Genomic DNA, 17220 nt, shown 5'->3' on the forward strand with positions numbered 1-17220 from the left:
CACCATTATCTTTCGCACTTCGACATTGTCGATTCGAGCTAGAACAACGAGGGCTTCATTGTGTGGCTAATGGATATCTCTGGCCTCTTCCTCTAAGAAAATGATCTTCTTTATCATCCCCTAGCTCACTTCGCGGGTGCGGCCTGCTCGTTTGACCCTGTCAACAAGACATGGTTGGCCTCATGCAAGTACCTTTCGTGGGACCTCTGGGAAGTTCCAGCAAAGTGAGGTCCACCATGAATTGTGTAGATAGTTCGAACTGCCGGTGGCGCTCATCGTCAGGGGGAGGTGGCTGTTGTGCTGGTTGCTGGGTCGAATGATTGGTTGGTTGCACCACATAGTCCCTCAGCCGACCTCTTCTGATCAGGTCCTCAATGGCGTCCCTCAAGGCCCAACACTCGAAGGTGTTATGACCCACCTCGTTATGGTATGCACAAAATTTCTCCTTGTTTCTAAATTTGTTTGGAGTCCTTATCAGGTTGGGCTTTTCGAACTTATCTCTATTCCTTTCCATGATGAAGATTCTTTCTTAGGGATTTGATAGGGCACTGTAGCTATCAAAGTGACCTGATCGTGGAGGTCACTCTTCCCTCTCCGCCTTGTGAGCTCGCTTGGAGACCTGATTGTTCGACCATTCTCCCTAAGATTCCCTTCCATTGTTGTCGTTATTCCTTTTCTTGTTTGGCTAGAGCCCCCAGCCTTTTCTTTTTATCCGACAGACTTCTTGGAGCCAAAAGCCTCTTCCCACAAGATCTCCTTGGTAGCTCACTCATAAAATTTTCCCAAATCTTTAACAAGGGTCCTGTAGATACTCTCATAGAGCTTCCCATATTTGCGAAGACCTGCGGAGATCACAGTCAGGATGCTTTCATTAGAGGGATCTTCAATATTGCTCACCTCGTGCCTGAACCTAGCAATGTAGTCCTTCAAGGATTCATTTTTCCTCTAGAACATTGTGACGAGGTGACACAACGGGCCGAGCTGCCTTCTTAACACCCTATATTGATTGAGAAACCTCCGTTGACACTCATCCCAACTACCGATGCTGCGAGGTGGAAGGCCACTGAACCAAGCTCGAGGAATATCACCCAAGGTCACTAGGAAGACACGACACTTGACCAGTGAGCTGGTTGTCTGCAAATCCATCTAGACATTGAACGCATCCAGGTGGTCATAGGGGTCGCTGTCCCCGTTGTACTGTGGCATACACGGGACTTTGAATCTACAAGGGAGAGGTTCGAGCTCAACTTCTCTAGTGAATGGCGTCCTGTCTCCACGGCCATTATGCTGGCCACGGACTCCCTGTTGCGCCTCTAGTTGTCAGACTCTTTGACACAACTCCTCAACGGTAGAGTCCTGGTCTGCAGATCACTGGGCTTACGATCGCCTGTTTCTCTCCCGTTCTGGGGAATGATGATTTGGGGACGGATAATTATCTCTGATATGTTCCTCACTCGATGGAGGTCTCTATGAATCTTATGGGGTGAAGGGATTTTAGGTCATTTTTGGATAGCTTGCGCCTGAGCTTGTGCTAGGACCCTGACCACGTCAGCAAGCTGCATAACTGTATTCTCCAACGCCTCCTAGCGTTGCTGCCAAGCTTGGATAATTTCCATCTTGGCAGTCGGAGTGACGGGTTGAATAGGAGCTCGTGGGGGCATGCTGATGGTGACTCCAACCAGCAGTGGAACGGGGACACCTGCTGTTGAAGCGACGGATCCTCCAGCAGATGGAACATCTAGAAGTTGACTGCAGTGATTTTTTGGAAAATCGGTCGCCACGTCAGAGCTTCGTGCGTTCCTTCCTCTTGCCATAGCTAGCAATCAAAGTGACCCCTTCCATTAGCGCCAAAATTTTGACGTTCAAAATTAGCCAATCATGATTTGTAGGCCCATAATGAGAAAATGAGCCAAAGTGCAAGGAGCAGGAATGTAATAGAATGTACATAGGAAGTTTTTATGTAGTTCGACCAGAACGATGCCTACTCCACTACTGTCATTTGGTTATTTCGGCAGAGTGACAGCGTGTTATTATTATTATTATTTTTTGACCTCTACAATGGTGTTTTTTACCCCTATTTATAGTGAGGGGTGTTTACAGTTGCATAAAATATAAAAGTGGAAGAATGACATCATAGAGACAAGATGTCTTTATCAATTCCATAAAATCGGGAGTGGGGCTCCGTATTACCAAGAATCTGGTTTGCATCAGATAAAGTAGGCCAGTCCCTGCCTCCAGTTATTCAACAGCAATGTTGTTATGTGATAGAGCGCATATTTTCATATTATTTAGCCCTCATATTTAGTCTTTTTGCACGTTAGTTGTGTCATTTTATTCATCTTGATTTTGTTTTATTTTATTTTATAGGAATTGGGCTTTACACTATTTTATTTTATTTTGGACAGATTAGGGCTTCTTGGGTCATAAGGAATTTTGATGGCAAGAAGGAAAACAAGGAGATTGGAGACAAAGAAGCAAAAGTGTGCTGACAAATTTGACCTTCTGTGCTTCTTTCAAATTTTTGGCCAAGTTATAATCCCAGAACGTGAATGATGTCTTCATAGATATTGTAGATTACTTCTTAGGCTTTCTGGAATGGTATGGTTTGTCCAAATGCGAGTTCGTTTGGGCCTCCAAACATTGCTTCAAAGTCGGGACCAGATAGCTGGGTTAAATTAGGAAAGCTACACTGGACACTGATTCTTTAAAAGGCCATAACTTAGGCGTCCGATATCCAAATCAAGTGATTAAAAATCCCAAATTCATCTACTCTTCCTGATCTACAATTTTTATGAAGGGGCCAAAGCCCATAACACATTTTATCCTATTCGAAAATTGGCTGTGAAGTTGCGGTAACCTAGGGTTTCCTCCTTAAGCTCTATTTAAGCACCTTAGGAGGCCATTAGGTGGGGGAGATACATATTTTTTTTTCTCTCAAGAATAGTAGCCTTTTTTTCTATTTTTTTGTTTTCTTCTCCATGGAGGGCTAAACACTTGTAATCAGTTGCAAATCCGAACTCATTCCATGGTTTGAATCCCGAAAGCTTCTACGAAATTTGGTTTGAATTTCCATTATATTTGTTTTAAGTTTTCTCTACTTATTTTCCGCTTATTCTAGTGCATGTTCAAGACGGTTGTATGAACATATACGGGGTGGATTTCTCTTTTCTATATTGCAGTTTTAATGTTATAGTCGGTTGATACAACACACGAAGGAAAGAAGCAAAAACAAATAACTTGGTATGGATGGTTATGGATACTAGGTTCTGGAATCTGTGTGAATAAAGATTAAAATTGGTAGACTGATTGAAGGAGGTTTTCTTTGATTTTTATATCAGCTTTGATTTGATCTCTAGACGGTTGTTGGAGATTTATTTATGCAGATTTTGGGTGTTGAAACTCGGTTAGATCTAATCTATAAGAAGGGATGATGAAAACCTGGTTTAAGGGAAAGATTTGTAACTGGTTGCGTTTGGATCCATAAACAGTTTCATTTTTATATTTTTACTCAATCTTCATACTTTCTTTTTCATCAAAAAAACCCCCCTCATTCAGTTCTTGTCATGATAGATTTGTATTAAGGTTCCTTTGAGAGACGACTTTGGGGTCGCACCCTTGCTGCAGATCCGAAATATGTGCGACCCCAAAGTCGTCTCTCAAAGGAACCTCAATACAAATCTATCATGACAAGAATTGAATGAGGGAGGCTTTTTGATGAAAAAGAAAGTATGAAGATTGAGTGAAAATATAAAAACGAAACTGTCTATGGATCCAAACGCAACCAGTTACAAATCTTTCCCTTAAACCAGGTTTTCATCATCCCTTCTTATAGATTAGATCTAGCCGAGTTTCAACACCCAAAATCTGCATAAATAAATCTCCAACAACCATCTAGAGATCAAATCAAAGCTGATATAAAAATTAAAGAAAACCTCCTTCAATCAGTCTACCAATTTTAATCTTCATTCACACATATTCCAGAACCTAGTATCCATAACCATCCATACCAAGTTATTTGTTTCTGCTTCTTTCCTTCGTGTGTTGTATCAACCAACTATAACATTAAAACCGCAATATAGAAAAGAGAAATCCACCCCGTATATGTTCATACAACCATCTTGAACATGCACTAGAATAAGCGGAAAAGGAGTAGAGAAAACTTAAAACAAATATAATTGAAATTCAAACCAGATTTCGTAGAAGCTTTCGGGATTCAAACCATGGAATAAGTTCGGATTTGCAACTGATTACAAGTGTTTAGCTCTCCATGGAGAAGAAAACAAAAATAGAGAAAAAATGGCTACTGTTCATGATACAAAAAAAATATATATCCTTACACCTAATGGCCTCCTAACATCGCCTCAAAGTCAGGACCAGATAGCTGGGTTAAATTAGGAAAGCTACACTAAACACTGATTCTTTAAAAGGCCATAACTTGGGCGTCCGATATCCAAATCAAGTGATTAAAAATCCCAAATTCATCTACTCTTCCTGATATACAATTTTTATGAAGGGGCCGAAGCCCAGAAAGCACATTATCCTAGTCAAAATTGGCTATGAAGTTGCAGTAACCTAGGGTTTCCTCCTTAAGCTCTATGTTATGCGAGCTAAAAGGTTATATCGACGAGTTGGAAGCATCTCTGAGAGCTTGCTGGAGGATTGCTTGGCTCCGCAATCTTTAGCGACGTGTAGCCTTGTTCTGGCGAGCTCAGCCTTGGGTCCGTTAGGCTTTAGGCGATTGGGCTGGCCCGCTGGGTTGTGCCCAACCCATAAGAAATGGTGCAAGAAATGCACATAATAGTATTTTTATGAAAAGATTAAATTCGATAAAATTATTTTTGTCACAAAAAATTAAATTTCTTGTTACGTACATATTTTTGTCATATTTTTTTTATAATATTATGTTGTGACAAACTATTTTTGTTATAAAAATTATTACTTATTGTGACTAAAAAATTTTGTAATTACATCTTATATGATTAAATATTGTGACAATTTTTTGTAACAAAATTATTTTGTCATATTATATAAGTTGAATTGGCAGGAAAAATTTGGTGCCAACTTGATGTGACAAAAATTATTTTGTCATTATAAATTATCTACCTCACTATATTATGTCAAAAATATTGTTTGTCACAACTTTACTCAGTTTTTGAATTTTGCATGAGAAAATTTGATTTTATCACAAAAAGAATATTTTTCGCGACAAAATTTAATCCATCACAATTATTTTTATCATAATATCTTAAATTTCTTCTAGTGTATTGGCGGTGCATAACTAGTCCTACACAATGCGAGTTGTCCTAAAGAAGTCAAGTTGTCCACATAACTTCTTTGAAACTTGTCCTACACGATTCCAGTTCACACAACTCGAGATGTCTCGCACGACGTCCACTGCCCAGCATAACTGTAGTCCGCGCAATAGTGTATCTCACACGACTATAGTTATCCTGCACGAATCTCGATGGACATTTTAGGCTTGTTTTCTGTCGTGCGTTTGTTAAGGTAGTCTTATCTTAACAAACATTACATTCCTTGGGACATAGGTCATCGCCCAACAACCAGTAGTCATACTAGGACATAGGTTGTATTCATATAATGAAGATGTAGAGAGACTAAGGGTTCGACATGACATTCCTTGCAACTATGAGGTTCGACCACCTCATAGGATGGAGGCAAGCATTGCTAGAGTAAAAGTGGGATGGATGGCACTACATGAAGATAGTATAGAGGTAGGATTGCGATTCCCTCTTTTTGACTTTGGAATGGCTTTTCTCCAACATGCTCAGATGGTGCCAGCCCAATTACTCCCTAACGGTTAGGCACTATTGATGGGATTCTTTATCTTTTGTTACGATTGAGAATGCCTACCTTAAGGACAAAATGGGCAATCTTACTGTTATTAGTCTATGTCTATGAATGGATTAAGCTACTTGTAAAGAAAGGTTTACTAAAACTTTTAATTTATTTTTGATTTATTTTTTCATCTTTCCCTTTTAAGATGCCTGCCCACTCTCTCTCTCTCTCTCTCCCACGCACTTTCTCTCAAACCCACAACCAAAAAGAGCATCGTTCCCCAATCGTCACCCCACTCACTCCCCCCATGATCGCGAGCACCATCTATCGTTGCCCCCCGCTGCGAGCACTGCCCTCGCCCCTTTCTCTGCTGCTAGCACCACCTCGCCCCCACTTGTCATCGCCCCTTCCATCCGCTGTGAGTAACTGCCTCACCCCCACCTGGTTGCACCCACCACTTGCCATAGATCGCTATCACCCCACCACTACTGTCTCCCCCAGCTGGTCGGCCCCACCCGCCAGCCCCCCACCGTTCGCACCTCCTACCATTGCCCCTACCCGCCGGTCTCTTCGACCAACTATCGCCGCTCGCAAGTTGCCTCTTCGCCCCTACTATTGTTTGTCCCCACCCACTGCTGCTTGCGCCACACTATCGTCGCCCTCCTTAGCGAGTCGCACTTACTGTGGCCCCCCTTCCAAGCCACTACACCCACAGGTTAGTATATACTTTGATTGATTAAACTACAGGCTTGCATAGGAATTTGGGTGATTTCATATTTTTTTTTATTTTCTATTATAGATTTTCCAATTGCAAGGAAAGCCTATTCTAATCAAATTTTGTTATTTGGGTGTGTAAATTTAATACTTAAAAAGCTAGAATTCATGTAATGTAATTAATTTCATGTTGTATAATAAAAACTTAATACGTTGTTTTTGTCATGTAAGTTTAGCTGCAAATCCTATACGTCTATCGGGTTTAACTATTTGTAACGCTGTTGATAACAATGCAATCACTTACAATACAGAGTGTCTCGGTAACCATGGCAGATAGAGGAAATAATATTGGTTTTTTTTTACATTTCACGTTATTTCTTGTTTCATGGAAAATTAATTTTAGCAAAAAAGATTTATTAGATTAACATGCAGATGCACTACATAAGAATAAGAACATAAACAAAGGTTTAACATATATTAACAAGAATAGATGGATGAAAGTTAAAAATTCGACTTGGATAAAGCCATTGGATTTGCAATATGTAACAATTTTGTGTGATTAACAGGATTTTGATTTCTTCTACTTTGTTCTACATGTCGTAGAATTGTTTTTTAATTTTTTTGTATCATCTTATCTTGGAAACGTAGTTCATAATTCTGAAGACGAATGTTTCGAATTCCATGAAAAATGGCTAGTCATAGAAAATCGTGATGTGTGCAATGAAGAAATCTTAGTAGAAGACAGACAGATTGTCCTAGAGGTTGGGATGCAATTTAAGGACATTAAGGAAATGTTTGATTTTTACAAAAATTATGCTTATAGCATAGGCTTTCCAGTTAGAAAAAGAAATTCGAAAAAGGGTGATGATGGTATTCTGAGATATGTGGCATTTGAATGTAGTCCGGGGGGTAGTAGAGTTGGTAACACAAGCACTTCCTTGAAGCCCCAACCAACAATCCAAACAGGCTGTAAAGCCAGGATAACAACTTGTTCAGATGTTAATGGTCTTTAGTGTATTAACAAAGTACATCTTGAGCACAATCATAAAGCAAGTCCATCCAAATCCAGGCTTTATCGATGCAATCGTGAACTTAGTGCACATGCTAAATGGATGCTTAAAGTAAATGATTTAGCTGGGATTCCCTTACACAAAAGTTTTAACTCAGCTATTGTTGAAGCTGGTGGATATGACCAATTGACATGCATAGAAAAAGATTATCGAAACTACGTTGAAAAAGTGAGGCAACTACGACTGGGGAAGGAGATGTTATGGCAATAATACAAGCCTACTTTTCGAAAATGCAAAGAAGTTGTCTTGATTTCTACTTTAGTATGGATTTGGATGGGGAATGTTGGTTGAAAAATGTATTTTGGGCCGGTAACAAGTGCAGGCAAGCATATAAGGAGTTCGGAGATGTTATAACATTTGATACAACGTACTTGACTAATAAGTATGACATGCCTTTCGCCCCTTTTATAGGAGTGAATCACCATGGAAAGTCAACCTTGCTTGGTTGTGGTCTGTTGTCGAATGAGGATACAGAGACCTTTGTTTGGCTTTTTAGGACATGGCTTCAATGTATGCATGATCAGGCTCCCGGTGGAATAATTACAGATTAGGACAAGGCCATGCAAGCAACAATTACGATTATTTTTTCTGATACGAAGCATAGATGGTGTTTATGGCATATACTAAAGAAGTTACCCAAAACGTTTATGACTCATCCGTGTAAGGGATTGATACTTTCGGCAGTACATGATCTAGTGTATGACTCGCACATGAAGAAGAATTTAAGCATGGTTGGATTAAGATGGTTGATAAGTTTGATTTGCATGTAAATGAATAGCTGTCTGAATTGTTTGAAAACAGAAGCCGTTGGGTTTCATGCTTTTTGAAAACTACTTTTTAGGTAGCAATATCAACAACTCAATGTAGTTAGAGTATGAACACATTTTTTAATGGGTATGTTCATTCCAAAACTTTCCTCAAGCAATTTTTTGAACAATACGAACGAGCATTAAGGAGTAAGGTTGAAAAGGAGTTCCAAGTAGATTTTAAGTCATTCTCGCAAATGGTCCCATGTGCTACTAAGTATCCAATTGAAAAGCAATCTCAAGAAGTGTACATAATATCAAAATTTTGGGAATTTCAAGAGGAATTTACTGGGAAAGTGTATTGTGAAGTTTATCTTCTGATGTGGGTTGTTCGGTGCCAAGGTACAATGTATAAGAAGATGTAATGCTCGACGAGGGAGTTAGGAAAAAAATGTTTACGATTTTATTTCAAATAGAGACTTCTGAATTTGTTTGTAGCTATCACTTATTTTGAGTTCAGGGGAATAGTGTGTAGGCATGTGATATCAATTTTACTTCATAATGATATCACTTTTGGAGAGATGTGAGTAGAAGACACACGAGAGTTGCAGTTAATTACACTGGTTGGATCAATACTCCTACTCAGGTAAGATTTGACAAAATGTGCATTGCCTTTGCTAAGGTAGCAGACCTGGTGGCCGATGATGAAGACCAAGTTTGTGGGATCATGGAGTGAATGGAATTAAAAACAACTAAGCTTTCCATTTCGCAATCCATACATGACAATGGAAATGTGGTACAGTAGTTAATCAATACTTATAGGGACGACCGAGAGCGTGAGTTTTATAAATCTAACCGTTACACCAAGTGTGAAGTGGAAGATATGATATTTCAGTCACCTTGGGGATTTCATTATTGTACTTTTGATTTTGGAAGTTGTGTACTCAACATTCACTTTGATTTTCATCAAGAATTTACTTTTTAAAAACATATTTATTAGACTTTGTAGATTGGTTCAGATTTATTTTAACAATATTTAACTTGCTTGTGTAGAACCTTTATTCATGCAAATGATGTGATGGAAAAAGATCAATGGCGGTAGCAATTGATTTCTTCTATGGTGGATGATTTCAATGGCGGTAGCACTTCAATAAGAAATGTTACTTCAGTTGTCACTATAACAAAAGAACATACAGAAATGCTCTTGTTTTCTACATAAACAATACATCAAGAACATACATCCATTGCAATCACCAATTACACAATAATCGATAACATTTGGTTACAAAATTACAAAGTAATGCTACTTTCAATCATCACTACAACAAAATAACATACAAAAATGCTCATGTTTTCCCCATAAGTAATACATCAAGAACATACATCAATTGCAATCACTAATTACATAGTCACTGATAACATTTGGTCACAAAATTACAAAGTAATGCTACTTTCAATCGTCACTACAACAAAAGAACATAATGCCGTTGTTTTCCGTATAAGCAACAAATCAAGAATATACATTAATTACAATCACTAATGACACTGTGGAACCCCTACCCGGATACCCTAGCCAAGCTAAAGAACTCGAGTAAGAGCTCCAGGATGGGTAGAGAAACAGAAAAGGAACAACCCTGACTTGCCATACATGCTCAACTAGGATTACATGTACTTATACAGAAGAAACGGACAACGAAAGCATAACTCACATCCTAGGCACGCATACAAAAGATAAATGACCCACAGGGTTACATGGTATATATATATCCATATACAGAACAGTGCCAAGCACCCAAAAGATAAACAACCATGACACGACACCACAAGATACTCCTCAAAACAAGATCTGCTAGGACTGCCCTATACACCATCTATCAGAATAGCTCAAGGACTGCTAGACTAACTCCCACACTTAGCTTTGCCCTTACTTGGAATAAAGAGAAGCAAGAGTGAGTCACAAAACTCAGCACGAAAATAAGAGAGGAAAAGCTAACAAAAGTATGGAAGTTAAAGAGTAACTCGCACCCTACGTGCAAGAACCATACATCACATGTCCATGAATCACATTATAGATATAGAGAAATACCGCAAAATAAAATATGCACATGTCCTTGGGGCCCACATAAGAGACATGGCACCCAAGTCCTTGTCACAAACCTGTCACTGCCCCGAAAGGCAACATAAGCAACTCCCCGAGCCAAAGCTCCATCAGGCCGGTGCTACCAAAACCCAAACTGACACGCTAACCGTGTCTGTAAACCAAACCTCGGCACGGTATAACCATCCAAAAAGCAATTTCCACCCAACCAAACGGCACAAGGAACCCTACAATGCACATATTAAATATAGTGGCATAATGAGCATAAACATGATACATAGCCCCCATAAACCATGCATTAAGCCACGCTCGCCCACATAGGAAATCACATACGATGCAGTGCTCATGCCTAACTAACCTAGATAGTAGAACAACCTAGCATGCCCGTGGCTAAGCACACAGGTCACATGGATCCCCCAAATGCATAATCCCTAGGCCCCTGCATGCACTATATCATTGGCCACAACCACATCCCTGCACTACCCCGATGAGAACCTACCCACACAATATTCTGGCTTCATTCCAATAACAAAACACAAGGGGAATCGAGCCCTTCAAGCACACAAGAGGAGATTCACAAACTAATCAAAGGTTTAACTAAGATGGAGGAAGCTAGAAAGTGACAAGCTTACTTGAGAGGTGGCAGAATACAACCACCTGTAACTCAACAATAAGGAAATAAACTAAACGTCGAAATAAGAAAGGGTATAAGCTTGCCTGAAAGGAAGAGAGAACCAATCCCCAGAAGCTTGGCCGAACCCTTCTCATTCTTCTTCTTTTTCTTCTTCTTCTTCCCTACTCTTGGCCAAACACTCTGGAATTATATCCCCTTCTCTCGACAACCACTTAATTTATATAGGCAAAGAGCAGAGGAAAGTGGGCTTAGACGTGTGGCAGGATTGGGTGTAGGGTCTCCACCACTAACTGGAGGTTGGTTTGTGTAACACCCCACTTTCTCGGGCGTATTATAACTTAGGATAATTTTGGGATAATAATTTTTTTTTCTTAAAAATTATTGCTAAACCATATCATTCCTCATATCCATCCTAAAATTTTCATACATCTATCTTGAAAGAGAATCATCATAAACATCAAATGCAAAAGCTAAAATCGAACCTAACATCTTAACATTAATCATAAATCAATTCTTACATCCTCATTAACCATAAATAAGATTATACATCATCATTCCTCAAAATGTTCAGAATTTGAAGTAGCAGAACTTAAATACATGGGCTACATAACATACATTCAATTCATCATGCACTTTGCTAAGTGCCATTCCATGTCTAATTCATCCTCGTTTCTGTTACAATCTCCATCTGGAATGTTTGAATATTCCAGGAGCAAAACCCAAGTTAGATGATGAATAATCTAAGTAAGGGAACAAAACATTTAATGCACGTGTATGAATGCAATGCACATATAATCATTACTCTTATGTTTGGGTCAACCGTACCCAACTGTTGCCCGTCATTTTTACAGTCTCCATGCCAGACCGAGGTGTATGGGTGCACCATTAGCAAAGCAATAGTGCTAGTCCCTAATCGCAAACCCTATGCAACGTATTACTGTGAATCTCATCGTGCTCATATGCATATTTCATCTTCAATACATGTAAATGCAATCTACATGACATGTTCACATCAAGACATGACAACATGATAAAATCATTTATATAAAATCAGGTTTTTTGGGTCGAACCACTTACCTTCTCAAGCTTATCAGGCTATCTCGATATTTGAGTCTTGCCTTGAAATACATGCATCATCTCGATTTGCGTGTCGATCTCAAAATTTGTATAAGTCCCTTCAACTTAATCCTCAAAGCACCCTAATCATCATATTTATTTAAATAAGTATTAAAATATATTTTTCCATAATTTCTTGCATTTTCTTTATTTTTCTCTCTATTTCTTCCTCTTTTTCCTCAATAAATCCAAACTAAGTATTTCTCAAATATTTCACTATAACAATTCATAAAATAACATTTCTGAATTTTTGAAATTTTTAAGAAATTTTACTCACCTTAACTTAGTCTCTCAGGCTTTCTCAATATGTGTGCCCTGACCTCGAAACGAGTGCCCACTCAATTTCTTAGCTCCGTAATACTTTTCTAGCCACAAATTAATTCCCAGAATTATTTTAGCATTTTCTGAGATTTTTCTCCATTTTTCCTTTTTCCTTATTTCTTTTCTTTACTTTTTTTTTCTTTTCTTTTTTTTTTCTTCCTTTCTTCTTCCTCTTATCTTCTTCTTCCTTCTCTGCAACGCACCAGCCATGCTAGCTACCGCTACCTGGCTCCGTTGGCCACCGCTATTGCCGGCACTGCCGATTGCACCAGCTCGCCATTGACCTGCCGCCGACACCGTGAACCACCACGGCAAGCAGCATTGCGGGAGGTCATAGCCAATCGGCCTCTGTTGCAACCAGCCTTCCCGCTGCCTTCGGCTTCCACTATTGCTCGCCAGCAGCTCACCTCCGCTAGTCGTCGCCGTACACCCTTAGTAGCCACCACTGCGCTATTGTTGACTCCGTTCGTGACTGCTGCTAGCTCGCAACTGATGCACTTCATCGTCGGCCATGGTAGCTGCTGCCATGGCCGCTCCCCCTTGTTGCCTTTAGCCAACATCTCCCTCTCTTGATCTCTCTTTTCTTTTTTTCCCTAGCCCTCATCTCTTTCTCTCTCTACTCTCTGCTCTCTGCTTGTTCATATTTCCTCTGTATATATATACATAGAGAACACTTAGCTATCAGCCATTACTTCTTCCATCCACTTGCACTATTTATGGCTGGTCATCATTCTCTCTCTCGACATTTCTCTCAAACCCTCTGCAGTCTCTCATTCCAATGCCCTTAAATGGTGCAAATTTGTCCCTTAAATGATGCAAATCTGCCCCTTGTGTCTCACGCGCAAAACCATATATATATATATATAACACTATATATTACATCAATAATAGGAAAATTACACATTTAAACCTCAATTTTGTCTCTATTTCATCTGTGAAATTCCCTAATTGCAATTACACCCTTAAACATCAAATTAATTTGCATTATGATACCAAAAATCCAAAATTAATAACTCATGGCTTACTCGATAAGGACGATTTCATCCCTACGCCCTCACCGGGCCCTTGTTTCGTCCCGAAACTATTTTAGGGTTAACCCTTATAAAAAATTGGAGCCCCCTCAAATTCTCGTTGACTTCCTAGGAGTCCCCTATGATGATTCATTTTTTTTAGCCTGAATCGAAACTATACCGAAAACTATCTCGATTCAAATTTATTTTAATATTATAAATTCTATCTCAGAATGCTCATCGAGACCATATCATTTTTCTTAGACATTTACACTTTGGGATATTCCCTTCAATCGATTCGGTACTTATAACTATAAGAAATTATACTTAAGCCCTTAATCTTTTGATAATTTCACCTATAGCCCAAGTTAAAATTTCTCTTACGCCCTTTAAAAAATTTGGGATATTATAGTTTGGACGAGAAAGTGGCCTAGGAAGTCGTTTACAGAGGAGCTTATCCAAATGCTATGGGATATCCGAATTTAGAAAGGCATATCCAAATACCAAAGCCACCTTATCCAAATATAAGACCCAAGAAACCTTAGGGGTATCTGAATACTAAGCATTGTATTCAGATACCATGCCATTTCCAAGGGGGATATTTGAATAACCCCATAGGTATTCAAATACCTCTCCAAATCTCTAGCATATCCAAATACATCAAGCCATATTTGGATACCATGGCCAAAACAAGGACCCCCCATTCGGATATCTCATGCCCTATCCGAATATAACAAACCCCATATTCGAATACATCACACTCCCATCCAAATATCTAAAGCCCTAATTTGGATATAACATCATATATTCGGATACTCCAAGCTTAGACCCAACACTTAATTAAGAATCGCCAAAAAATAACATACCTCACCTCAAGACATAACAAAACAAAGCATAATTACTAAATTCGGTTTATTACAGACACAGTCATTGATAACAGTCACAAGATTACAAAGTAACAGAAGAAAAATGACATAGTTTACCTATAGGTAGTTAAAAAGGATATTGACCGGTAGTGGGTGCGGCCGACGGCCCTGGGTGCCGGCGGAGGAGGCGATGACGGTTTGTGGCTAGTGGGTGGGGGCGACTACGGTGTGGTGTGAGCGACAGTGGGTGGGGCTAAACAACGATGCAAGCGGCGATGGGGGCAACCCGATAGGGGCAAACGACGATAAGTGGGGGAGATCAGTTAAGGGGAAGGCAGTAGGGGGCGACGACAGTCTATGGCCGATGTGACCGGGTGGAGGTGAGGCAGTTGCTCCCGACAAAGGAAAGGGCGGCAACGAGTGGGGCCGAGGTGGGGGGGTGACGGCTGGCAAACGGTGCTTTTTTCGATGGTTGGTTTGAGAGAGTGTGTGGGAGAGATTGTGAAAGAAAGGGAGAGAGAGAGAGAGAAAATGGGCAAGTATCTTGAAAGAGGAAAGATGAAAAAATAAATTAAAAAATTTTAGTAAAGCTTTCTCTAAACCTTTCTCTACAAGTAGCTTAATCCGTCTATGAAGTCCTTATGCACGAGAGGTCGGGACGTCTGAGATGATCGAGGCACTGCAAGGGATCGACACGTCAACTCCGGAGGCTATAGATGGGGCTGCCATGTTTTCGACATTTTCCTTCGAGTTGTAGAGTGCCAATTTATTCCTGCCTTTGTCCCTGGTCCCAGCTCCATCGCTACTTGGTATTCCTGAGAGAGACCCTTAAGAATATATAATCCATTTTATTTTTTTTTGTAGTTTATTTTGTTCTCTTGTATTTTTCTTTATATTATTATATATGTTGTGTATAAATACATACATGCATATATATATATATATATCTTAATATAATTGACTTCGAAAGTTCATCTTACATTTTTTACGAGGTTCCTTCCAATTTATGCTCACAGAATAAAAGATTTATTTTCTATTTCATAATTGAATCAAGTTTTTCTTATTTTTTAAAATTTTAGAGTATTACGTGATGACTATTCTTTTTTTTCCTCCTTCTCCTTTTTCTTTTATCTGATTTCAAGTCATCGGACGCCATCCTACTCATTGGAATGGACATCGGCCTTGGTTTGTCGGCATTTTCATGTTTTTTTTTTTTAATTTTTATATTTTTACTTAAATTTAAATAATATAACTTAATTAACATTCTTCGTGACGAAGAAAATGTCTAAAAAACTTAAATTACAAAAAAAAACTCTATATAAATAATATAAACTAAATATATGTATATGTATTATGGCGTTATCATCATTCGTATATATCCGATGCAAGCTCCCTCCAAGGCCGGGGGATTCCCAAGCGGGAGTCAAAGTCCACCTAGCTATGCCTTGCCACCGATATATAATACACTCACACCCACATATATAATGTAATATGCGGGTACGTGGCGTGCGAAGACACTGAGAGGTGCATGGGCAATGCCACGTTTGATAGGGTTTGCCACGTAGCAGTACACGTGTCACTCTTTCCTGTCACAGTCAAGCCCCATATATAATATATATCCCACACCGCCCCTACTGTTTGTTGATACACATGCATCCAAATTAAACCCAATCTAGGTCGAACCAAGCAAGGCTGCGTGCGTGCTTACGTGAAATAACAAACATAAATATTATTTATCATGGCGGACTTGAGGGGAAGCGGTGCCGTGTGCGACGAGTGGTGTGGCTGCCCTGTTCCTTGCTCCGGCGGCCTCGCTTGCAGGTCACCCCTTCCCTACCCCTACCTCTCCACTCCTACCTTTCTTTTGTTTTTGTTATTATTTTCTTCTCTAGATCTCATCTGTTGATTTAATATATATATATTTATGTATGTATAGATGCTCTACATCAAGTGGAGGAGTAGCGGCAACAACAGCGGGGGATGATCCGGCGATAGAGCACAAGAGGTGCTCGTGCGGCGAGCACTGCGGCTGCAATCCCTGCAACTGCTCTAAGAGGGTCACTACTACTTCTGGCTGCAAGTGCGGCACCGGCTGCACCTGCGTCAGCTGTGCTGCTTAATGTCTCTACGACCCCGCCCCATCCTCATATTAATAATTCCGTACTTATATGTAGTAGCCTAAGCCCGTGTCCCTGCCTTTTCTCTACTGTATTCTGTTTCTCTCTGTCTGTGTAATTAGCACCACCTTATCCTTATTTATATATAGTTAAGGTGCAAGGGTACTTGGCGATGGTGGTGATGTGTACCCTCATGTTTTAACTAAACAAATAAATAATTACTATGTCATGCTTAACGATGTGTTTTAATGTTCATTATTATACCACTATCGACATTTTTCAAGAACAGCCTCAATAAAAAAAAAAAAATTAATAAATTAAGCTTGATGAAACAACGTATACGGATATGTAATGTGCCAGGATGCATGGTATCTTGTACGTATGTCTGACCATTAACTTCTCGTACTATATATAATACGAATTAATTTAAAAATTTTATCAGCGTGCTGGTAGAGAAGAGTACGAGCTAGTTAGTCCCTTGAGTTGCCTTAATGATTAGCAGAGACTGATGGACGGCCTGAGTTTTTAGATTTAAATTTATTTTTTATATAATTACTGTAAATTATATTCAAATTTATTGTTTGGACAATAGGATCTCTACAAGAGAGGGTATTTTAAGAGTAGGAGCTAGTTACGTTGTAACTATCACCCATGCTCCACAGATTATTTGTGATAAAATTAATTTGGAATTTTTGGGGTTAATTGACTTTTTTTAATTTTTTAATATAAATT

The 17220-nt window shown here is 39.4% G+C and overlaps 1 protein-coding gene across 1 annotated transcript; it reads left to right on the forward strand.

Annotated features, from left to right (window-relative positions):
- Window positions 1–16042: 16042 nt before the first annotated feature.
- Window positions 16043–16704, forward strand: LOC127802727 (metallothionein-like protein 4B). Its single transcript, XM_052338716.1, has 2 exons — window positions 16043–16192; window positions 16308–16704. The coding sequence occupies exons 1-2, from the start codon at window positions 16110–16112 to the stop codon at window positions 16489–16491; spliced, it is 267 nt and encodes an 88-aa protein (XP_052194676.1). The 5' UTR covers window positions 16043–16109; the 3' UTR covers window positions 16492–16704.
- Window positions 16705–17220: the final 516 nt, after the last annotated feature.

The sequence above is a fragment of the Diospyros lotus genome, chromosome 5 (genome assembly GCF_014633365.1).
Source record: "Diospyros lotus cultivar Yz01 chromosome 5, ASM1463336v1, whole genome shotgun sequence".
Classification (NCBI taxonomy): Eukaryota; Viridiplantae; Streptophyta; class Magnoliopsida; order Ericales; family Ebenaceae; genus Diospyros; species Diospyros lotus.